The sequence below is a fragment of the Mus pahari genome, chromosome 13 (genome assembly GCF_900095145.1).
Source record: "Mus pahari chromosome 13, PAHARI_EIJ_v1.1, whole genome shotgun sequence".
In the NCBI taxonomy this organism is placed as follows: domain Eukaryota; kingdom Metazoa; phylum Chordata; class Mammalia; order Rodentia; family Muridae; genus Mus; species Mus pahari.
Window position 1 is genome coordinate 46,229,658 of NC_034602.1, and position 26,062 is coordinate 46,255,719.

General features: G+C 38.8%; 1 protein-coding gene across 3 annotated transcripts in view; it reads left to right on the top strand.

Annotated features, from left to right (window-relative positions):
* The window catches only part of Stim2 (stromal interaction molecule 2), a 151,479-nt gene extending 136,093 nt beyond the window's left edge, over positions 1-15,386 (top strand). For 2 of the 3 annotated variants that reach the window (XM_029545104.1, XM_029545103.1), the window contains exons 8-12: positions 4,283-4,450; positions 5,123-5,223; positions 5,447-5,685; positions 10,241-10,514; positions 12,587-14,018. In XM_029545104.1, coding sequence (XP_029400964.1) covers positions 4,283-4,450; positions 5,123-5,223; positions 5,447-5,685; positions 10,241-10,514; positions 12,587-13,064 — 1,260 coding nt within the window. In that variant the 3' untranslated portion in view covers positions 13,065-14,018. Of the gene's footprint in view, positions 1-4,282; positions 4,451-5,122; positions 5,224-5,446; positions 5,686-10,240; positions 10,515-12,586 lie in introns of all 3 variants that reach the window. The other variant, XM_021210818.1, reaches the window with a different exon arrangement.
* Positions 15,387-26,062: the final 10,676 nt, after the last annotated feature.

The window sequence follows — 26,062 nt, forward strand, 5'->3', positions numbered from 1 at the left end:
GCAGGCCGAGGTTTCCTTTTTCTTTTGTTTTGTTCCATTTTCTGTATCCATGATGTCATGTGTTCTGTTCCTCAGCTAATAAAAAAATAATCTTTAGCATTGATCAAATTCATATTTTAAAAATAACAAAATGGTAGCCAGAAGGTGAAGTTTCCAGCTTGCTGCTGCTTCCATGCAGCGTTCTGTCCTGCTAGGCTCATTGGCTTGAGTTCACGGGAGGGGTTTACTTAGATCTGTAGTACGTTTCTGTTCCTAATGTCACCGTGTACGGTAAAGGACTTCTACTGTGGGCTTCTCTAAAGCCACAGGCTGCAGGTGTGAAGGATTCTATTAGTCATCCCTTTCAAACCTGTTAGATGGGTTTAAAATACAAGTCTGCTAAAGTTTTCAAAGATATCTGCAAAGATGTCCTTCCTAATGTCTGTTTCCTCCACTCAGCTGCTCAAAATAGGATGGAGTAGGCTTTCAGACATTTCACAGTTCTGCGGAGATGGGAGGATTGTAGGATTTCATGGCATGCATGTGTATCAATTTCCTGTCCCTGCAGAGACAAATTACTGCAAGCTTGGTGGTATAAGTAAATGTAGATTCAGTATCACTCTGAAGTGTCTGCAGGGCCTTGTCCTTCTGGAGCCTGTGTTTCCTTTCATTTATCATCCCATAAGTTGCCTGGAATTCTTGTCCGATGGCCCTTCCTTCGTCTTCAGAACACGTTCTGGGTTCTCTAATGCCATCTCACTTTCTGACTTACCCATTTACTGATGGAGAAACTAAGAAATCAGATAGGATTGGGAGATTTGTTCAGAATTAGTCAATTGTAAAGCGCTCTGCCTCACTGTGTACTGTTGGTGTACTGCCGCCTTTCAGTTGATTGCCACGTAAAAGATCAGAATTATATGATGAGTTTTGATTGCACCTCTGGGCATGTGTATGGATTGAGCGCCACTGTTTTCTTCTAAGGTGTCATTTAGGAGAACCTGTCTGACTGAACTCTGGTCCTCTTCTGTTGCTGCTACATCTCTCTTGAAATAACATTTTAAATCTCTTTCCCTTGACTTAACATTAAGTTTGGGTCTGGTTAATTTTTTTAGATATAAAGTTTACTAAACTTTTTTTAAAAACTATTAAAATTGCCTTTTAGATGTATTTTGTAGTTATGCCCATCTCATTGGCAAACCTTTCTGTCCAGAGCCCATCTCATTGGCAAACCTTTCTGTCCAGAATGTAGGAAAGAGTCAAGAAGTTAACAATAAAGGCCCGTCTAAAGTTACACGCATCCAAGACTAGGGATGCCCTTCAGGCTCTTACTAAACCTCCTGGCCTGACAGTTGGCTTGTCCCAGGACTACGAACAGCTTGCTAGCTCATCCTCTAACTTTCCTATAAGAAGGACGTAACCCTGAGGAACTAATACTACTTTTTGTCTTATTAGCATATGTAATTACCCTCCACAGTGGTTTCATTACTTCCTTCTCCTCATACAGAATCAATGTGTTTCATCCCATCCCTCCCTTCTGCCCTCTCCTGCCCTTTACTCTCTCACCCATTCCTCCTACTTTCATGTTTTTCACCTGATTATTTTGATGTCCCAATGAGTTGATTCCATTCCTTTATGGAGTCCTTGAGGAGGTAGTATTTACATAAGCATGGGCTTGCCAGTGGCCAGTAATGATATGTCTATCCTTCCTTAAGTGAACCTTAACTGCCTTAAGAACATAGTTTGACAGGTGACTGCCTCTCCTTTTATCTCTGGTTCTGTCACAGAGAGCTTTGCATGCCTTTGTAGACCCTAAGGTCACCGGAATGTGATGCTCCAGTTGTGCCAGTATAAACACAATCCTCATGTCATCCCGAGGCAATCAAGGGTGGCTTACAGGAGAACAGTGGGTCTTGTAGGAAGAGCTCAGCCCAACATGATTGTATTGATAAGAAATACCACTTTGAGTCGTCAGTGTGCAGAAACCCTTGCTTCTGCACTCAGGGACCTGCTCTGAGTACTACCCCTTATAGGATGCTAAAAGATGAGGAGGAGGGTTACATAACCACTTCTTTGCATTACACAACTGTTATTCAACAAAGGCAAGCTTTTGTGTGTTTAATTTCAAATCTTTGATTTCCTCTACTGCTGTTCAAAGAGTCATTTACTGAGAAAGTAAATGATTAAACTGGGAAATTAACTTATGTATATCTATAGTACCCTACAGTTGCATATAATGTGAAATATACCCCCCCCAGTGGAAATAACTTCAAAAATGATCAATATGGTATTACTTTCCTTAAATGAAGACTTTTGGGTAACTAATATCACATTATATTTTTATATCAATGATTTTGCTCCTAAAATTTTTATATTATTATTATAAGTCTCAGGCAGTGATCTTCAAAAGTGTGGATTTTGCTGGAAGCTTCATGGGCTTCCAGCCAATCAAATCCATCAAACCAAGTCTGGAAGCTAGGTTTGAGGTATGTGGGCTGCTTCTTCCTCACATGTTTCTGCTATTGCTTTCAATGTTCCAGAGGGATATAGTTTTTAAACCTTAAATTCATTTGTAAATGCTATTAACTAATTAGACTTTGAACATTCTCATGGATAACAACATAATTCAAACTAAGAGTTAAGATTTCGATCAAATAGCAAAGTTAAAAATAATAGATGTTGAACAGTTACTATTATGGGATGGTCATAAATTTCACATTATTTAATAGTTAATTTAAGCATTGCTCAGCCTCAATTTATGTCCCAATACAAAGTTTCTGTGCAAAATAATTTAACTATTTTAAGAGAAATTTATGGAAAATGTTTAGGATTGTAGAGAGTTAACATGAGTGAAATGTGTTGAGATTCTATGTGTAATATCCTAAACATTTAAATTACACTGAATTTTTAGTTTCAAAGTCTTCAGAGAGAAAAGGCTTGCTGCAGTCTGCTTGTGGTGTTCTGTAGGACTGTGTGTCACAGGGCCTGGTCTCAAGCTCTTTCTTCAAGAGATATCAACAAGGATGCCACATAGCTTAGCCAACCATCTTACTAAATTCACATTGTCGCATGTACGTTACACAATGAATCACACTAGGTGAGTGTCACCTAAGAAGTTGCTTCTATTGAAAAAACCTTTTTTTAAAGTCTCAAGTTGCAACTTTTTTTTTTTTTTTGGTTTATACACTTTGTGTCCTGTTGTGATTTCTTTTTAACTTTGGAGTTTTAAAATATTTTTCTACACTGCCCAACAGCTGTTCTATTTCTTTATCAAAAGTTTGTGTAGTCCTATTCTTAGTTTACTCTGGCAAACAGAAAGGTTTATTTAAATCAATTGGATTTGTTCAGATCACACATCCCTCTGCACTTTAGTTTAGAAATGGAGGGAGTTTCAGTTAGCTCAGTTAGCTTTGTGGGCGCAGTCATTCTGCAATCATGGGCTGGACACCAGAATCAGTGTTCCATCGTGCCCCCATGGCCTGATGGGAAGGTTTTCATTATGCATGCCAGTCCCACCATCCTGCCTAGATTGTAAGTAAGTTGTTCCAAGGACTGAGTCTCTGCTCCTTCTTTGTCACTTTCTTAGTGGGGCTTCCCTTCATATATATTTTTTTCCTTAGCATTTATTACACTTAACACATCAGACATCTTATTTCCTTTATTTAATTGGCTGGCCCTTAAATAGCATGTGGGAAAAATACTTCAATGCATAGTTTCTCACAGGGAAAATCAAATATATTCTTGGCCAGAATTGACTTTCTTGAAATTTACACATAGTCTATTCATGCTTAGTGTCTGCTTGCTTACAGGAGCAGTGGGTGATCTAGAAAGGGTGGAACAGGCTGTAGTGGGAGAAGCGCAAGAAAGAACAGACAGGGCATCAGGGAAGGAGACCTTGAAAGCCTGCTTGGTTTATGTGGGTATTGCTTCATATCCTAGGTTACCAAAAAATGTACTGTGCGGAAAGTCTGACCAGTAATTTATATATTTCCTGGGTTGTTTTCTTTTGAGTCTGATTTGTCTTAGCTTAACAGCTATAAAATACAAAAACTAAGTATTTCCACATTTTATATGTGTGTGGACACATGTGCCCCTTCACTAATCTGTGGGTTCAGCTTTGCTTAGTAATCTTATGATGTACTTCAAGTCAGTGCTAGTTTTGAAATAAAACATTTAGATTTAGGGACTTTAAAAGGTTTTTGTTAAGTCCATAATTGAATTGTTTTTGGTTATTTTGTTTTGTTTTGGTACCAACGTTTATTTCGGTCTTTTCTCCCTTTGTGTTTTCTTCCTCTCATCCTTCCAGGTCCGCATGGCTCTAAAAAAGGCTGAAAAGGAGTTTGAACTCAGAAGCAGCTGGTCTGTCCCTGACGCACTACAGAAATGGCTTCAGCTAACACATGAAGTGGAAGTACAGTACTACAATATTAAGAGGCAGAATGCTGAGATGCAGCTAGCCATCGCTAAGGACGAGGTAGTCTCTTATTTCATGGTCAATCACTTAAAATACAAAGACCTCAGTAAAAGCCCTTCTTGAAGATTCTGTTTTTAAAATTAGAGTTTGTCATCTAAATTGACCCTTGCAATTATTGAATTTAAAGTAAAATTACTTTCTCTAGAGAAGTGCATATATAGCTTTCAAAATTACCGTAGTGTCCTTGAGCAGTTGTGACTTTTGCCACTATTGTAAACGTTTTATACGGAGCTTCTCTCCTCCAGGTCGCTGCCTCCTATCTCATGCAGGTTAGTAGTTACTAGAAATTCATGTTTGCTGTTCATTAAATTGTGTGAAATAAGAGTAAGTCTTAATCTGAATTCTGGAAAAATGCATAGTTGACTCACTAACACCTCATTGCAGTAGGATTTGGTTAATGTCTTTCTGTTGGTTTTAATAGAAGATTCTGGTCTTTCGCGGCTATAGAAATCTGAGAAACAGTTCTCTAGAACAAAGCTTTAAATGTCTTTGACTTAGGAGAGCATGCTTTCTTTCTCATCTGTTTTCTTATTTTGAAAACATGTCTGTATCTTGGCTAATAATTTTCTACTGGTTTTATGATTAATAGAGTCAAAACCAGGATCAACTTCACTGGTTATAGAAGTAGCCATTTTCCTCAGCCTAGCTTTATTCTTTACCTTTTGGGTCTAGGCAGAAAAAATTAAAAAGAAGAGAAGCACAGTCTTTGGGACCCTGCACGTCGCACACAGTTCCTCCCTGGATGAAGTAGACCACAAGATTCTGGAAGCCAAGTGAGAATGCTGCTCTGTCCGTCTGTCTGTCGGTGCTCAGCTGTATACTATGTAGATAATGTATATTTAATCAGTGAGGCATATGTAATGACATAATTTATACTGATTCGGAAATTGGATAATTTCTTCTTACCAGTCAATTTCTGTGGTCTCCTGTTGTTTTAATTTCAGTATCATATTAAAGACTTCAGTCCGATAAGTAATCCATCCATTGGCTTTTCAGGAAAGCACTCTCTGAGCTGACAACGTGTCTGCGAGAACGGCTTTTTCGCTGGCAGCAGATTGAGAAGATCTGTGGCTTTCAGATAGCTCACAACTCTGGGCTCCCCAGTCTCACCTCCTCTCTGTACTCTGACCACAGCTGGGTGGTGATGCCTAGAGTCTCCATTCCACCGTACCCTATTGCTGGAGGAGTCGATGACCTCGATGAAGACACACCCCCAATAGTGTCACAGTTCCCAGGTGAGTGCTCAGTAAAGAGTTCAAGCCTTGGTTTGCTTTTTAAAGTAGGTACTTGACATGACCTTTTAGGAGTGATGTACTTTGAAACTTAAGGGGAAAAATACATTCTTCTTTGCTACTTTTTTAAACATATTTTTTCTCTTTTTCCCATATATTCTCACATATATTCTTTAAATGTGTGTTATATATTCTGTCTTAGAAATCTACCTGATCAAGATGTATGGATACTTAATTTATATAATTTATCACATTTATATTTCAACAGTTGTCATATATAACTCACGGTAGGATTTTGCTTTTAAGCATTACTTACCATTAAATTAAACTGAGAGAGTCGCATCAGAAAGGGCGGCACAGCATTATGACTGCAGATGGTTCTACCAGTGACATGCTGGACTCTGAGGGACACTGCAGAGAAAGTGGAAGGCAGTGAGTGTTGGGAGCTGGGTGTGGATGCTGGCTCTGCTGAACTCAGCTGAACTCAGCGCCTGACTCTTTCGTCAGCTTATGCTTTGCTCCATTCCCAAGGCTTTTCTTTCTTTCCTTTTTTTTTTTTGCCAATATTTTTGTTAAGCTTTTCAATACATTCTTTTATTAATAGTGTTACCCTGCTCTGCTTAACTCGTGGAGAACTAAGTCTTTCTGTCTTTAGCAAAATTAAACCGTGCTTGTTTATGAAAACTTAGATGTGATATGTATATGTGTATGTATAAAACATTATATATGCACGCACAGAAGTAAGATGTGCTAGTTGTTTTAAGATGAGCTTTGCTGTGTAGCTCAGGCTAGCCTCCTGCCTTAGCCTTCTGAGGACTAGGATTTTACTTGTATGCCAGCATGATGTTTTGCAGGAATATAAGTCCTTCCAAAGGTCGCTTTTGCGTGTATTAATATTGCTTAGTTGTACACCATGCTTTTGAGTTTTACTTCGTAAAAAACAACCTTGGTAAGATAAAATTTGAATGCTTTAACTCTTGACTTTCTGTAGTTACAGATGTTTTCAGTTTACAGGGTGTTTTTTTTTTTTTTTTGGTTTTTTTTTGTTTTGTTTTGAGACAGGGTTTCTCTGTGTAGCCCTGGCTGTCCTGGAACTCACTTTGTAGACCAGGCTGGCCTTGAACTCAGAAATCTACCTGCCTCTGCCTCCCGCGTTCTGGGATTAAAGGCGTGCGCCACCACGCCCGGCTTACAGGTTTTTATATTAGAAATTATTGGAAGCATCCTTTACCATTATTACTGCTTACCTGGTCTATTTTTCCAATACTTAAGACTTTTTTTTTTTTTTTTACCGTGTTAATAGAATGAAGCTCTGAAGAGTGGGAACTAACTATTAACTTAGTTCTGGGTTGACTGACACCTCAAACTATTAGATTTTGATGACAGTCAAGTCATCTTATCTGAGAATTTTTAATTTGGCCTTTTTTGTTCAATGTTGCAGCTTTCCTGAGACTTCTAGAACAGTTCTGATTCTATAAGAGCGTTGTGATAAAATCCAGCTCTTAATCTGACAGATAGCTCCCAGTCAGTGGGCCTGTGTTTGTCTTTTCCCTGGCTTTGATTCTGTTCGTGGCATAGTGGGGTGAGGAGCCAGTAACTCCCCCGGGGAGAGCAACAGCTTGGAAGTTTGGAGAATGCTTGAAGCAGGTGACTTCACTTGTCTCCTTGTCTGGACTGCGAAGTGGTGATGGTTAAGTTGCGTCTGTATTCAAGCTGGCTTGCAAATTGAATTTGTCTATTTGCTTATTGGTTTATATATGTGCTCTTATATAATACTGAATCATATGTGTATATTTCTTTGAAAACTAAGCCTTTTAAAAATAGTTTTTCTTTAAAATATGTAACTGTTGAGAATCAGAATTGTGCTTGAGGAGGATCAATTACATCTTTTTCTTGCCTGTTTTAGAAGCACTTTTGAGAGTTTGGAAATGGTAAAACTTAATTATTTTTCATTATTTTTGACCCATTAAAAGAAGATACTTACACTAAATGTGAATAATTGACATATGTTTTAAATAACTGTGGTATTATACATAGACATTTATACTTGTAAATGTGAAAAAGTACAAGTAGCTGGTTTGAAATGTTATAGGAAGTTTTAGAAATTAATCTGATTGCTCATAGAATTGGAGAGCTGTGCCTCCACCTAGTGTCCACACAGTGGTACTGCATTTTGCTTTGTTACAAGGACCAAAGTCCTGGACCTTATAAAACAAAGGCTGTTAGCCTGAACTGTACTATGGTAGGATGAAGGTGCTTCATTTAAATATCTCTTTATTGGTTATGTGTTACTTATGCTTGAAATAATGGCCAGGAAGCATGTTTTTTTTTGTAGGTAAATCGCAAAGGAAAAGATTCTAATGCACATAATACTACTGTCTGTAGTTTTACATGAAGAAACCCCAGAAACTGTTAGTTGATATATTTATTGTGAGTAGACGACTAGAGGATGGAATTACTCTTCCTCCCCCAGGCTTTAAGTATCTGCTAAATCCTTTCAGAGTAGAATGTAGTGTATGTCAGACTTCTCATAAAGCCCTTTGTACATTCTTAAAATCACTGAAGACTGTGCCCGTCCACTACAAAAGTAACCAGGTCGTCTTACATGTTTTTCTGAAATGAACCGCAGCATCTCTCTTTCCCTCTTCTAAAGTTGTGCTTTTCTAAAGCCTGTTAGAACATGCTTTCTCTACATATGTAATACACCACCTACATAAGTATCATCAAATCATAGATAATCATTTTCAACTTCTTTGCCCAAAAATGTGCTTCAGAGTTTTTCTGTGTTTATACAAGTTAAATTTACTGTGATTGTTTAATATGAGACAACTGTAGCTTGTTTATATATTTAATAACATGGGTTCTCTCCTTTCCCACTGAGATTCCTTGTATATTTTTCTTTTAAAAACAATAGTGGAAACACAAATTCTTATGTTATACATTATGCACAGCTCTAAGAATTTCTCTGGACCCTTTGAATGATTTTTGATCACTAGGCAAGAATCTCCTACTAGTCATGTCCAAATTGCCTTCAAAGGGGTTTTGTTTGTTTGCATACCCAGTGTTTTTGAGTCCTGCTTCTGTCTCCTCACTCACACTTGGCATGATTGGTTCTGTAGCCTGGATGAATACGAAACAATACTGCACTATTCCTAAATTTGCGTCATCGATAGTTTGGGAATATGTGATGCAGATGTGTAGCCTGCTTCGCTCACCTGTTTTATCCCGAGGCTCTTACATAGTTTGTTGTCACACTCTGCTTCCCTCCGTCTTCCCTATCCCCTTCTATCACACTCTCACCAGGTAGGGGCTTCACATAATGTGATTTCGAAACTCTTCACTTGCTGTTAGTATTGTCTGCTGTGTTTTGATGTGTGGGCTGTCACAGCCATCATTTTGTTACATTTTTATTCATTATTTAGAAATAATTATCTGCTTATCATTGTTTCACTTTTTCCCCTTTTTTGTTCTTTTTTGAAAATATAGCATTGATTAGTATTTTGTTAAGCAAATTAGAAGTGAGAAATTCCATCTTTGGCAGAAAATATCCTTATTGACACTTTCACTGAAAAGTAACAGTTTAACTAGATAATGGTGTAGATTAATTTCATTCTGTACATTTTCCAAAGTGTTTTGAAGTTCCTGGTGAGAAATTTGTCCTCAAATTAGTTTCTCTTTAGGTACTCTATAATTTCTGATTACTAGGAGAGTTATTTTATTTCTTGTTGTTCTGTGGTTTCATCATAATATGATTGGCAAGACAAAAACATCAGAATACACAGGAAAGGTCAAAATTCTTGATTGATTGAGTGTCAGCTGGATCTTAGAAGTAAACTCATTCACTGTGATGACGATTGGACGGGTTGGCTGGAGCTGAGTCCTGGGGAAGAGAGCATTGGTGTGTAGCCTGAGGCCTGCTGCTGTCTAAGCCCGGTTCATGAAGGTGTGCTCCTTCCCTGGTGCTGTGGCATAGGAAGGATGCAGCACGCATGAAGAGCTAGCTTGAGAAGTTGGTTCTCGAGATAGTCAGTAGATAGGGAGACCTAAGATAGAAGCTTCGTGATGACCTATGTTCAGGAAGCAAGCTTTGGTTTCAGCTGAGAGACTGTGTAGTCTTCATTTAAACCTTCTTAAAGGTCAAACAGGTTGTGATATGTCAAGACTATCCATTGATACTTTATACAGTTTTTTTCCTCCTGATCCGGTGTGAGTGTTCATAAACAGTTTATAATTTCTTCCAAGTATGCTATAGTGACTTTAAATCTAAGGGTTATTTTGAATAGCACTTTAAATTATTCTTTTTAATAGTGTTAGATTTTTATAGCAAAACTACATTGGTGTTCATTTACTTTAGTTTTACTTCTGTTACCATTTTATTACATTTGTAGTAATTGCTGTTACATTTGCCATTGGTGGTAGAGAATGGCATTTGTTGATATAGTTGCTTGAATAAACATTAAACCTGATATTTTACATCAGTTCTTGTGTACATGTTTGCAAGAAGACAGTTAAGGGACTTTGGTGGCTATGAGCATTTTCATTGACTTGTATTTTTCAGGGACCGTAGCTAAACCTGCTGGATCTTTAGCCAGAAGCAGCAGTTTATGCCGCTCTCGTCGCAGCATCGTGCCGTCCTCCCCACAGTCTCAGCGAGCTCAGCCTCCTGCACATGCTCCTCTGGCAGCCCACCCTCGGCACCCGCACCATCCGCAGCATCCCCAGCACTCATTGCCTTCCCCAGATCCAGACATCCTGTCTGTGTCAAGTTGCCCTGCTCTGTATCGGAACGAAGAGGAGGAGGAGGCTATCTACTTCACTGCTGAGAAACAATGGTATTGATGCTTAATGTCATAAGTGCAGAGTGTGGGTCTAAGTGGAGCTCGGGGGGGGGGGGGGGACATGGGGTTGGAGTGGCAGCAGTGCCACAGTGTATTTTGTGTGTGTGACCTGTTTGTGGACCTCAGTTCTGTATATCTGACGTACATCTGGCCTGAATGGGTTTTCTGCTCTGTGTATCAGAGGCTAAAATCAAGGTGCTGGCCCAGCTGATTGTCATGTGGGATCTGGAGTCCCCTTTGTGGCAGAATTCAGTTCTTTGTGGTTATATGGCTGAGGTCTTATTTCTGTACCACTCTAAGCATGAGATCTGTTTGTTTTCAGTTTCTAAAGGCAGTTTCATTTGCCCAGGGCTTAAGAAAATGTTGAGAACCTAATGGAGCGAACAATAGAATCAGATGAACTTCACAACTAATTCCTTCTCCACCATGAGTATAGCAGCATGCAGTTCATTCTGTCTGAGAGGGGTCAGTGCAGCGTGAGGCCCATGGCTGTCGGGAGCTCACATCTCAGTGCTGCTGGTAACAGAAGAACGTTGTTGGCTTCTGATTTTGCCACATATTCGTAGTGTGGATGGCAGTCTGCATGGCTCCTGCCACATGGCTCTTGTGATATTAACATCAGATCACTTTTCCCATAATGATCTCACTGCCTAGTGAGAGTTATTTTTTAATTAGCAGACAGTCTTTGAGGCCTGTTCTTAAGGAAACAATTGGCATTTGCAGTCTCACTGCAAGTATGGATTTAGTGCATCTTCCCACAGGGAGCTAATTATTATGAATATTTGATTCATGTATGTTTGTAGTATGACCACAGTGAGCAGCAGGATGGCTTTACCTCTAACTTGTTTTCCTGTGCTTTCTGGAAGATGGTAGGGGATGCCAGAGCGGCCCTGGCCCACAGAACCTTTCTACCATGGAAAGTTAGTTAAGTTCTCCTTTCGCATAGCTTGTCAAAACTTCACAGCAGGTTATAAATATGAGAGGAATCTGACTTCAGGGAACGCCTCTGCTGCTCTCCTAGTAATGGCTTCTACTGTTAAGCTGACCGTTCTGTCCGTATTCCACTCATAGACACTCACGAGCCGTCACCAGAGTTGTCTTTCTTTTTTCTTTAAAAACATATCTTCTTGTAAAACGTACATGAATTTAGCTACAGGTTACTACAGAGAAAATAATGCAAATGTTGTGTATGATTTCCAAAGGATACATGCTGTAGAAAGAATGCACATTTAAAAAAACATAAGCCAGGGGCTGGGGAGATAGCTCAGCAGTGGGAGCAGGCAGAGCTTTGGTTTTAGTGCAGTGTCATAGTTCCTCATCCTTTCCTCAAAAAGTTATATTTCATCAAGTTCATATCTAAACATTAAAGGAAGTGATTAAAATTTCATCTTTTCAAACATATACTGGCAGTTTTGTGGTTCAGAAAGAAAAATAGTATTGAAGGAGAGCAAAAGTCAAAAAGGCTTATGAAAATTCAAAACTCAAACATTTTCATCTCCCTGCAAGTTAAAGAAGGCATAACTTAATTATTTTGTTTGATTGTTGTAAATTATCCTAAATCTGGAGAGTGGCTCAGACAATACAGTGCTTACATGAGCATGAGCACTGAGTATGGATCCCTGGAACCAGTGTAAGAACCGTGTACAACACGCGTCTTAACTCCAGCAGGAGAAGGGCTGGAGACAGATCTCTAGCTCATTAGCCAGTCAGCCTGAGCTCATGAGTTCTGTCTCAAAAAATAGCATGGATAGCAGTCAAGGAGGATGCTCAGTGTTGACCTGTGGTCTACTCTTGCACACATACAGCCACACACATACATACATACACAGTACGTACACACACACACACACACACACACACACACACACGAGGTGGGGAGATGACAGGTTATTTTAAAGGAAAACTTTTCAAATCTTACATATATTTATACATGCATATATATATATATAATTATAACATCTTTTTTTTATAGTAAATAATGAATGGAAGTTGATTTGGTAGAGTATTTGCTGGTACTGTTAATAACATGTAGCTCTAAAGGTATTACCTTTGTCTGTCTCATTCAGGGAAGTACCAGACACAGGTTCAGAATGTGACTCCTTAAACTCTTCCATTGGGAGAAAACAGTCTCCTCCTTCAAGCCTTGAGATATACCAAACACTGTCTTCTCGAAAAATCTCAAGGGATGAGCTCTCCCTGGAGGGCTCTTCCAGGGGGGACTCGCCAGTGACAGCAGATGTCTCCCGGGGCTCCCCCGAGTGTGTGGGTCTGACGGAAACCAAGAGCATGATCTTCAGCCCTGCAAGCAGAGTGTACAACGGCATCCTGGAGAAATCCTGCAGCATGCACCAGCTCTCCAGCGGCATCCCGGTGCCTCATCCCCGACACACATCGTGCTCCTCGGCCAGCAACGAGAGCAAGCCAGTTCAGGAAGCCTCAAATGTTTCCAGAGTAAGCAGCATCCCACATGACCTCTGCCATAATGGTGAGAAAAGCAAAAAGCCATCCAAAATCAAAAGCCTTTTCAAGAAGAAGTCTAAGTGACTCGGCTGACGTGATGGAATTCCATTCAAGTGGCATCTGTAAACTTTTATCTCCCACCCTCCACTCCGTTTTTATTTTACTTTTAGGAATGTAACTCCACTGGGGCTTTCCAGACTTGATGCCATAGTGGAAGTGTCCGTAAGGGCAGCTGTCTACTGTCTGCTTATATCTAACTGACTACGCAATCCGTTCATCAAGTCAGATACCACCGGAGTCATCGACAGGAGGCAGTTTACAGTTCTTTCCGCCTATTTATTTCTGCATTGATGTTAGTGATGTACACACAGCATTCTGTTGAAAGCCGCTATGGACTTACGAGCTTTAATGGACTGTAAGCCAGCATGGGCTTGCAAAATTTTCTTGTTTACCAGAATATCTTCTTATCTTTCCACAGAGCTGTTTCCATCATGGACTAAATAACTTAAAAGAAGTAAAACTGATTGCACTACTGTTTTCCAGACTGGAAAACAAAATCTCTGCAAGTAAAACTGTATAGAGTTTATAAAGTGACTGTGGATAGGGGACTGTTTTCACTTTTAGATAAAAGGGGTTTTTAAGTAGAAACTAGGGTTTCTAATTGACTTGATTTCTGGAAATGAAAACCCACACTTTTATTATGGGACGCTTCCTCAAATGCATTTATTATTATAAAGTTTCAAGTCCTGCTGTAAAGACCATGTTGTTTTGTTTTCCCCAGGGCTTTCACTGTGATTTACTGCACTGCAGGCTGTATGATAAAATATAAATAATGTAAAGACAGAAGGCTCTTGATTCCTTATACAAGTGGAAGAGTAAAACTTGATCGAAGGACTTAAAACATTCACATGCTTAAACTGTGGTCTGGGGTGTGGGGATTCAGGCACTTGTTTACAGACTTTGAATAAATGCAAAGAATTTATGGTTTGTGAAAAATTTGTACTGTGGAAAAGATAATAAATTGGAGACATTATTGTGTGGGACTGTGCTGACTTTTGTTGATAACACTCCACTGAAAACACTGTTTTCTGGAGAGCCATGTAAGCTGATTTGCTGCTGTATTGCAGTATAAGAAATGGTGATGTTTTAGAACTACGTTGTCAACAAATTTCTTTGTTTTATATTGTTTGTCATATTTTTATGTAGTTTGAAATGTTTAAATGTTCTCATATCAAGATTAACAAATATAAATTTATGGTGCATTTAGAATGTGTTGAATGAGTTTGTAAAGTTTGGAACTGGTTAGATGCTGGGCATGTCTGAGAGAAGCCTGAGAGCAGCCTCAGGTAGGACAGCAGTGCACATTTAGTTTCTGCCTTCTCAGCTCTTAAGACCTCAGGCAGAACTATCTGGAAATGCAGGTGGTTGGGTGACCTCGGATATGTTAACTAGAATTTTTATTTTTTATTTTTTTATTTCTTTTTGGCACTGGCTATCTGGGAATGCTGATAGATAGGTAAGACGTTCTCTTGAGATTTGTGTAAAAGGAGTACTTTATTAAGGATCTAAGTCTCAAAGTTTCCTGTGAGTTGTGATTATTTATTTCCATTGGTCTGGTTGTTATAACGTCCGGGTCTCACTGGGGTCGATGACTGCCAATCAGCTCCGAAGATCAGAAGCTGTCTGTCTGAAATGAAGATGCTTTGCAAGATAGCGTGAAAGGTGGAGTTCAGAGACCACTCTAGAGTTCTACTGGAAGGAAAGCAATTTTGCATAAAGAATTAGTGTCCAGACTAATTAGAAATCCTCAGACTAAAGGGGGTGTTTTGTCTTTGTCACGGCTGGAGCAGAGGTGTTCTCTTTGGAAATTGCAACAGAAATAAGTGCTTTTTAGTTTGATGGATAGAAAGGTCTAAGCTACCAGAGGGTGAAGTGTACACAGAAGGCTTGGCTGCGAGATTGCTTATAGCTAGGGTTGGTATGGCGTCCTAGGTCAGAGCCAGGTAGAAACTGATGGAGGTTGGGCGAGAGAGTATGGGTGGTTTTAGGAAAGGAGTGTATTGTGTATACCTGATTACACATTTATAAGCAGGTCCAACCAAGGGATATTTACTGTTGTATGGTGTGATGTTTATTTGCATTAATAACAGTATTTGGGAAAAGAACAGAAATTCAGAGAAAAGAATCTAGTTTTGGAAAGCCATCATCGTTTCTGTATCATGTCACATACGAAGAGTTGGGCATTTCTGTAAGTTTTACATATATTGCCTTCCTCTACTCTTCCAAAACTATAATATTCTCCTGTTTCTTCCTTATTGTAAGAAGAGAAAGGTTCCTGGTAGTGAAGGGCAGAGAAGAAAACAGCAGCATGGGAGTCAAGTCACACTATTAAAACTACTTTTACTAGTTAGTGTGTTTTTTGCTATTTTTCTAAATGGGTATGTGTTTTACATCATTGAGATCATGTTTATATCATGCCATTTCACTTTTAACTCAAGAGTTTCTCCAACATTACAATTTCTTTGCAAACAACATTTTAGTGGCTATCTAATAGTATGACGCTGTATGGATTTACTATAATCTTTTAAATCCTTCTGTCATTCAGTGTTATAGTATATGTTACTATTTAAAACATTAATCAGTTACTTAACATAATATTAATATGTAATCATTTAAAACATTAATGTCATTCAAGTTTAGGCTGCTGCCATATTTATTACATGTGGAGTAGTAGCATTTAATATTTGTTGAGTACTCTCTATGCTAGGCATGCTTTGAAATTCTGGAATATAATTCTAATTCAGTCTTTACAATAACCTGTAAAATAAGGCTCTTTTTTTTTAAATCACTGTTTTCCCCATGACCAGATAGCTCGGAACTTTAGTACGTCATTGATGCGTGGTAAGGGAGCACTCTTCTTAACCTCAAAACAACACTGCGTAAATTCTCATTAACATGATTTCTTACCGTGTATTTTAAGGAACTGTATAGTAAAATGTGAAGGTTGTTTTAGTTCACGTCTATGTACATATAAGTATATAATGTACATATTCACACTGCCTCACGCATACTTCAGGGGTAACATTTTAAAGGTTTCTTTACCCTACTTCAGTGGTTCTCAACCTTCCTAATGCTGCAACCCAAATACAGTTCCACATGTTGTGGTGATCTCCAACCATAAAATTACTTTCGTTGTTACCTCATAACTAATTTTGCTACTGTTATGGATCATAATATAAACATCTGATATGTGACCCCTGTGAAAGGGTCATTTGATCAGAAAAGAGGTCACGACCCACAGGTTGAGAACCGCTGCCCTAAGCAATGTTCACAATCCTCTCCTTAAGACACTGAGTGTAAGTAACCTTTCACTCGATGATTTCTGGACTGCAGTTTCGTTAAAGCTTTACCAAGTTGATAGAAAAAGATTGTCTAGAGAGATAGGACACTTTACTGCTTTGTTAGCCTGTATGTTTCATGTTAGTGAATTGCTTGCCTGTGGTTTTTGCTCATTAAGTTAAGCTAGCGTTTTTCTAAATATTTTTGTAATGTTTTCTTCAAACAGTTAATGTGCTTTGTTTAGCAATGAAACTAGTTTTCTTTTAAATAGATATATTGTTTATCCTTATTGTTAAAGTAAGTGAAAGAAAAACTAGATTTAAATTTTAGTTATACTGATCTTCTGTTCAGAGTCTTAACTTTATTTCTATGGCTTAGGTGGATTTTCCCCTCAATATTATGGGTAAACAAGAGTAAGGAGGCAGTGGTGAACTCCTGTCGTCGTTGTCTTCGTCGTCGTCATAGTCCTCCTCCTCCTCCTCCTCCTACTCCTCTTCCTCTTCCTTCTCCTCTCCTTCCTCTTCCTCCTCATCCTCGTCTTCCTCCTCTTCAGTACATGTTTGTGTGTAGGGGTGCTCCTTGATGTACACATGTCTATGTGTGCCCTGTAGGAGGCAGAAGTTATTAATGTCAGATATCTTCTTCATCCAACACTCTGGTTTTTGTGACAAGCTCTTTCACTGAACCTGAAGTTTACAGATTGAACTATACTGACTGGTCGGTGGACCCCAGGAATCTGCTCCCTGTGGCTGCCAGCACTGGAGTGGAGCAGCTTAAGTTGCTGCTTCCGACTTTTCACATGGATGCTGGGAGTCTGAACTCGGATTCATGCTTGTGCAGCAAACATTTTACCCAGTAAGCCATCTTCCTATGCCTCCAGGGTCATCTGAACTATTGTAGTTGAAGGAATAGTCAACTATAATAGTTTATCTTATGCCAGGCATCATGAAAATCCCCAAATGTGAACACTGATATTACAGGTGCTGTAAAAGAACCCAGTATATAATAGAGAAGGAAATCCTCACATGCTAGAGATCTCCAGTGACTTGAGGAGCTAGAGGCTCATGGAAAGAGGAATTATGTATTTTATAGCATTTAATACATCAAAGACAATTCAGTGGTGGTCTTTTGTCAGAGACATGGGGAGACTGGCTATGGTGCTAACATGGGATCAAGCACAAGTTAGTTTTAGCTCTCCCATTGGTGTGCCATCTGAAAATGAGCTTACACTTACCAAATTCCAGCAGAGCATTTAACAGCAATGAGGATAAATTGTCGAAAACACAGCATCTGAGCCATTTCATATAAGCCTTGGGGAGTACTGATTAAAATCACTTATTCCACCAGCCATCATGGGCAAGTCTGCAAGGCACTGTCCTTCAGGGATATCTGAGTGGGTACAAGCTGCTGTCAAATGAATTAGAGTCTAATAGACCAAGCTTTAGGATTCCAGCTCTGTCCTAAGATGGGGGGGCTTTCCTAGAGTTCTCTACAAGTCTCACAAGTTCCGAAGAGCCTCTAAAAGACCACATTCACTGTAGACTCAGTTGTAACAGTGGAGCAGCCTCAGTTTAGGTAGCGATTCCGTGGTGTGACCAGATGGAGGCCAATGCCAAGCATCCTCTTTGGAGTTACACAGTCCTTGTTGCTGGATTCCACAGCACCCTAGTGCAGCTTTTACTAAATTGAACCCCTCTGTATCAGCCTCCAGAAGTAAGGGAAGACCGTAAGCTAAGGTAAGGCAGACAGGTGGGCTTTGTCTGCAGAAGCTCTGCAGGTAGGTGCATGCCAGCGGACTACAGCAGTGGAGCTGGGGGGATCTCCAGTCCTTTAAGTGGCAGCCAGGCTTCTGCTCTATCCAGGCGTCTTAGAAGCTCCTACCTGGGTCAAAACAGCTTATCTCCCTGAGTGAACTTGAATGTCAGATAGTTTGGTTATGGGTAGCTGTTCAGTGTTGCACTTCTCTTCATACTCTGTATTCTCTGCGTGTCCTTTCTTTAATTTCTCAGCTCTGAAATGTCCAAGTAGACCTCTTCCCATGTGTAAAAATGATAGAAGCTCCAGCATACCAACCCCTGGCCCAAAAGTTATGGAAGTACCAGCACGTGGGCTAAAAGTTTTCAAATCAAGTGTGCGGAGTTTTTATTTGATTCTTTTCCATGAAAAAGCTATTGACATTGAAGATACGCCTCTTGTAACCAGAAAGTGCGAGGCATTAAGGGAGCTACAGGGGGAGCATGAGGCTTGGGTGCAGTAGTGAACTGCTGTGCTAGAGGTCACCTTTCACTTTTGAAGGTCAGAAAATGAACCTGGAAATAGCCTTGAGTATGAACTGTGGAAAAGGTGGGAAGGAGCGGGGAGGAGAAACTCCATGTAACAGCGTGTCCATTTAACCTTGATGTTTCAATACAGTATGTCTGCTTGTTGACCTGATAGACTGAATTACATAAATGCAGGATTCTGCCTTTCTTAGCTTTACACTCCAAATGATTGACACTTAAGGAATTGAATGTGTTGTGTCTGATGAGTGAATAGATGTGTGACAGGAATTATTGCTACCTTCAAGTTCCAAGTAGTTACGGGTCTTCTTCATGAATTTAGTTAGTAATAGAAAAGTCTTCAAGAGTATCCAGTATATGTCTAAGCATCAGGCCCTGTGTCATGGAGTCAATGGTGAATGTTCATGAACAAACATTTTTAGAGCCACAGTGGTGAGCAGTGAATAAATAAGCCTAATATGAAGAATGGATGCTTTTCTTTCAGATTGTCTTAGACTTTTATATGCCTAGTCAAGTTACTTGGTATGTTCAGTCTTGGTATTAATGTTTTCTCTGAAACATAGCATTTAATGGCTGTACTACATATTTGGTAATTAATGTCACTGTAATACTAAACCTGATTCTTTAATTATGTAGTAATGATCTACAGTATGTTTGTTGCTGAGCAAATGACAAAGATCATAAGTTTTCCTAACCTTTCTTGTTGGGCATAAATGCTCCAGAAGAGCTGTAAATGCACAGAATGACAAACTTACTTAAAATACCAAGAAGTGTGTGTGTGTGTGTGTGTGTGTGTGTGTGTGTGATTATTACTCCCAAACATGTAGATGTTGACATCTCAAACAGGGTGGAACTGAAACTAACTTTTCAAAGATCACAAGAACAACTTAAGTATGAATTATGTTTCAAAAGAAAAAAAAAAAAAAACCAGTCCAGATGCTGTGAGTGTAAGAGAAGACAGAAAGCCTATGCCCTCCCAGGCCCGGCTTACACAGGACAAGACAGTAAACAATTGAAGTATGCAATGTGTTAGATGCAGGAAATATGTGCTAACGGTCGTCACATTCAAGGTGACGTTTGCAGGCTCAAGTGAGATGGTCAGAAAAGACCTTCATTAAGTCTGAGTAAAGATGTGAAGAAAGTGGGGTGGCCTTGCAAATACCAGGAAAAGAGCATTCAGCTGTGTACATACCGCACACTCACCAACCATGCCACTGGAGCAGGCTTTAAAAGAGCATTCTGGCCAGAACAATTACAAATACCGGGTAAAAGACCCCATGGTTTTCTCCCTGCTCCATGTCTTTTATCTCACATTTTCAGGTAGACATTGGTACGGATTTACTACTTGCAGAAATGGCTTGTAGTAACACTTGCTGCTTTTTTTTTCTCCCATTTGGAACACTAAAGATCCCCGAAGGCACACTTTAGTGAATTGGCCAATGTTCTTTTCCCCTTCTACCCAAGTCCTGGGTCATCATTTCTTAGTCTATGTGCTATAGTAATTAGGAGAATGAACTTTGGCATCTGGTAGCCCCAAGCATACTCCAACTTTTCCCACCGGTGATACTAGACAAATCCTTTCAGGCTCTTTCTCCCTCTGTAAAGGAGGGGTGTCCTTCATTGTTATGAGTGTTAGATGTGTGTGAAGGGTTTCGCATAATGCTGGGTTCCTAGCAGGTTCCTTCCTTGTGGGATTTAGCTCTGAGTCACAGACTATTTAGGAGAAGGTCTAGTTCTGTTCCTATGTAAAAGAGATCAGACTCCCAGAGTCTCACTGATGGTCCTCAGTGAGGTCGTGTTTCCAAACCTGTCTCCAAGTCCCATCCTAAAACCTTAAAGATCTGAAAGGCAGCCTCATGCTGCTTACTGGGAGCTTGTCATCACTAACATGTAAATGAGTACTTACAGGCTCATTTCAGGCCCCATTGTGTCCCTTCTGGCCACTATGACCTGATCCTCTTGATGCATGCATATCATTTTGCTTCCACGTAGTCTTGTCCTGAATCCTGCTCCCTTGTACTTCCTGAGCTACTCAGTGCATCCTTACAGTCACCGGTGGCTTCCGCTTCGTGCCCTTGACTCCCCACAGGAGATTTGTGCTGCTGGTGTTCTCCTTAGCTCTCTGATCCTGCTCTCATTCCTGTTTCTGTGATTACCACACCACCAAACCTCCACACTGAGCAATAGTTGGCTTCTTAGGAGCATGTTCAAATTCAAACCTCCCCTTTCCCCATTCCTTATTAGTTTCTATTGGTTAGCTTATACATAGATTTAATTATGACTCTGATACATGTATATCACCATACTTGACCTATATTCTATATTCATTCCTTATCTTTTCTCTTTCTCCTCTGCTCACATACATACACACACACACAGAGAGAGAGAGAGAGAGAGGAGAGAGAGAGAGAGAGAGAGATTGGGGGGGAGGGGAGAGAGAGAGAGATTGAGATTCTACCAAAGAGAAAAATGTGTTTGTCTTAGTCTGGCTTATTTCACTTGGCTTGATATCCAATTCCATAGATTTCCCTGAAAATTACAAAATTACCTAATTTCTTTCTTCACTGTAGCTGATGTGTGCAGCCAAGATTGTGTTTATCTGAATGTTTCCATATCTTGGCTTCTGTGACTAGCAGTGCAATCTGCATGAAGTGATGGTTTCTCTCTGGTGTGTTGATTCCTTCAGGTAAATATGTAGGAAGCCTTAGCTGGATCATATGTAGTTCTCTTTTCAGGTTTTGTTTTTAGGGGAACCTCTATGCTGATTCCCGGAGTGACTGAATGAGTATCATTCATTCCCAGCAGAGCATAAAACGGAAAGCTAGCTCCAGTTAAATGTTTTCCTTATATATCTTCATCCTGGTTCATTGTCACCTGGTTTCTTGGTGGCCAGCCTGAGTAGGATGTGGCAATCTCAGTGTAATTTATTCTCTGATAGCTAAGACCATTGAATTCATTTACCCATTTGTTATTGGATGGATTTATTTTGGGGACATTTGCTCTTTGTAGGTTTGTGCTCTTGGTATGAATGCCCTGTCAGATGTAGCCAGATTTCTCCTCCCAATCTGTAGCTGACTCTTTCCTCTGCTCACTGTTTCCTTTGATGTTTGGAAGCTTTGGAATTTCATGTGATCCTTTTTGTCAGTTTCTTGCTTTTATCTCCTAAGCCACTAAAGTCCTTTTCAGAAAGCTCTTTATGCCTGCATTTTGAGCTGTTTTACCTATATTTTCATCTAGCAGTTGACAAAAAGTTTTAGTTTTACATTAAGATAAAACTAAATATTCTTTATTGATAAGTCATGCAAGGGGAAAAATAGGGGTCTACTTTCACTCTTCTACGTGTGGACCTAAGTTCAGCCATTACTATTTGGGGGAGGCTTTTCTCTCTCTGATGTATTGAGCATCTTTGTTACAATTCACACATCTGTAGTTGGTAGATTTATTTCTGAGCCCTCTTTCTTACTGATCTATTTGGTTTTGTGTCAATACCATGCCATTGTAGAGAATTTTAGTTTTTCCTCTTCTAGTATAATGTTGATTGCAGATTTGTTATATAGCTTTTATAAAGATACATTCCTTGAATTCCTAGTTTCTTCAGGTCTTTTATCATGAAGGGATGCTAAAATTTGTCAAGAGCCTTTTTTGCATCTACTGAGATGACCTTGCAATTTCAATTTCTTAGTAATCTATGTGCTGTATCAAATGTATTAATTTGCATATTACAACATACTTGTAGATGGATGAAACCAAATGGATATGGTATAGGATCAATGTGTCATTAAATTGGGTTTTTAAGTGCTTCATTCAGAATTTTTACATCTTTATTCATCAGGGAGATTGGTCCTTAGGTTTCTTCTTTTGCATCAGTGGTTCTCAACCTTCCTAATGCTATGACCCTTGAAAATACAGTTCCTAATGTTATGATAACATAACCATAAAATTATTTTTGTTATTTCTTCATAACTACTGTCATGGATCATAATATAAATATCTCTGTTTTCATATGGTCTTTGGTAACCCCTGTGAAAGAGTCATTTGGCCCCCAAAGGGGTCACAACCTATAGGTTGAGAACTACTGTTTTGTAGTATACTATCTAGTTTTAGTTTCAAAGTAATACTGGCTTCCTATGATAATTTGGAAGTGTTCCCTCTCCTTTTGTTTTCTGGAGTACACTGAAGATCATTGCTAATTGTTCTTCTTTAAAGTCTTGTAGAATTCACAATGAGTCCATTTGGTCCCATGTTTTTCTTTGTTAGAAGACATGTTTAAGCTGTGTGTATCTTCTTGATTTAAATTTGTCTAGAAATTTATCTATTTCTTCTAAATATCCATCTTTAAAAAAAAAGGGGGGGTTCGTTTATCTTTTCAAAACCAATTTTTTTAAAGTGATTCTATAGTTCCCTTTTAGTATACACTTAATTTATGCTCTGATCCTTATTATATCTTTTGTTCTATTGATCTAGGGTTTTGGATTGTTCTAGTTTTTATAAGACCTTGAAGTATATAACTAAATTATTTATTTGAGATCTTTGTGATTTTTCCCCCTAAACGTAAACACTTATAACTATGAAGTTTTCTCTTAGGAACGGCTTTTGGTGTGTCCCCAAAGGGTCTGATGAGTTATATTTTCATTTTTATTTGAGTCTAGAAATTTTTACCGACCTCTCTGGTTTCTTCATTGATCACTGATGAATCAAGAGTATTCTAGTCTAGCTCCATGTATTTGTGTAGTCTTTATAGTTTCATTTGCTGGTGATTTCCAGTTCTGTTCCAACTATAATCTGAAAAGATACAAGAAAGTTACTTAAAAATTGTAAACATTCTTTCAGACAAACATGCCTAAATATGATGTCCTGAAGTATGATCATTATAAAAGAAAAGAAAATACACATCTATAGTATAGAATACTATATAAATGTTACGTTCATTTACTCTGTGGTTGAATTTAACTCTGATTTGTGGGGAGAGGGTTTGAGTAATAAATTTATTGATAAGATGGAGGAATTGCAGTTACCCACTGTGGTGGTTTGAATAGGTATGGCCCCAACAGACTTGCATGTTTGAATGCTTGGCCCATAGGGAGTCACAGTATAAGGAGGTTTGGCCTTATTGGAATAGGTGTGGACTTGTTGGAGGAAGTGTGTCACTGTGGGGGCTGGCTTTTAGGTGTCATATGCTCAAGCTATGCCCAGTGTGACAAACGGTCTTCTGCTGCCTGTGGATCAATCTACATAGACCCCTCAGCTTTTTCTCTAGCACCATGTCTGCCTGTATGCCACTGTATTTCCTGTCATGATGATGATAGACAGAACCTATAAAACTGAAAGCTAGCTCCAGTTAAATGTTTTCCTTTAGAAGAGTTGCCATTGCCCTGGTCATGGTATCTCCTCGTAGCAATAAAACCTTAACTAAAACACCCACTATTAATTTGTGGACTGTCTGTCCTTTTATGTCCAGTAATGGTTGTGGAGTTGGGTGCATAAATGTTTGGTACATATATATATTTGCGATTATTCTATCACCTTGATAGATTGTTGCTTATTAATGCAGTGATCCTCTTCATTGCTTCTGACCAACTTAGGTTTGAAGTATGCTTAAAAAGCTGTAGCTCACTCTTCCACTTTTACTGCTTATGTATTCCTTTCACTTTAGTCTATGTATATCTTTGCCAGTAAAATGTGTTTCTATTAGAAAATCCTATGACTTTTGCTCTAAATTCAGTCGGCTCATTTTCATCTTTTAGTTGAAGAATCAAGGCCATTTATATTTAGAGTTGTACTAACAGGGCTTTGCTGATTCCTATCATTTCTCACTTGTTTTTCTTGTTGATTCAATTAGTCTTTTCTTTTTTCCTTCTCTTTTTTCTTTTTTCCTTTTTCCTCTTTCTTGTTCTTCCACCTCTCTGTTTCCCTTTCTTTTATTTGTTCTAACTGAACATTCATTGTTAGTTATATAGTTTCTCATTCTTTGCATTAGCTGCTACTTACTGCAAAAAGGCTTTCTGACTAGAGTTCAACAAAACACAACTCTATAGGCAATAATATTTGGACTGTAGATTCTCAAAGAGACATTTTCCCCCTCTGGTCATGTCTGTTTGGAGTTCGAAATCCATTGTATTTGGATAACTATATCCTTCCCGCATTTGGGGAATTTTTGTCCCTAAGACTTCATTAATTGATTTTTCTATGCTTTTTGTTTTTTTTTATATCAACTCCTTCTCCATGGATTCTTAGATTTCTTTTTCTTGATCCCAGAGTTCTTGAAACTTGTATTCATTTTTTAAATTTTTTCTGAGTACATTATTTTCTCACTCTTCCACTCCTGAGATTTTTCTTTCTTCTTGCTGTAATTTATTGATGACATTTCCACTGTTTTTATTTGGTTGAATTTTTATTTAAATATTTCTTTTTCTTTGTGCCCAAGATTTAATTTTTCTCTATAAAATTTATATCTATATTACTATAATCTGTGTTACTGATAGTATGTATGGATTTGATTTACTTGATACATTGATCATTGCTCATTGCTCATTTTTATAAGTAGACTCTTGAATTGTCTGCCACTTTAACCACTGAGATATCTTTACTTCTGTAATTGAAGACTAATGAGGTTTTTTTTAGAGATGTTGTATTGCCTTGTTTTTTGTTTTTTGTTTTTTGTTTTTTTCCACATTTCTGTGTGTCTGTGTTAGGACTTAAACACTCGTTGGGTTGAATAGTCCCTTCAGTTTTATTTCAGGATCTTCTTACTGAGCAGCCTAATTTTGAAGACTCAATCTTCAGTTCTACCCAGATAGTAGAAACCAAATTTTTCTAGCAGAAAAACAAACAAACAAACAAAAACAAAAAAGAAGAAGAAAGAAAAAAAGAAAAGAAAGAAAAGAAAAAGATAAAAAATATGGATATTTGATCACACTGTGAACCCTGAGATTGTTATTTACTGAAAAACAAAACAAAACCAAAAAACAAAACAAAACAAAACCTAGGTATAGTGTGCCTCAACCCTCAGCAGACACCTTGAATCCCTCTGGCTAAGTGTAAGTGCACACATTCATCTTCTTTGCTCTCCACTCTGACTGTGACTAAGCTGCTTCAAATTCCTGTGGCCTTGACTTCTCTGCAATGATGGACTATAACCTGGAATTGTGAGTCAAGTAGACCCCTTCTCTCTCAAAGTTGCTTTTGTTAGAATGTTTTATCCCAGGAAGGGAAAGAAAGGACAAGAACAAACGGGAAGTGGAAAAGAGTGTTAACATGAGAAAAAGTGAGAAGTCTCACCATAAAACTCCAAAAATAAGGTTATTTAGAGGTGAAAAGAGACATGAGACATGACAGGTTTAACAAAACAGCCCAGATACTAAGACTAAGAGGGGAAAGTGGGGATCTGAAATTAATATAAGCGTGATATGCTAGAGTAGCTTTGGCCATGGTTCTCTAAACTTGGAGTCTGCCAGGTAGATAGGG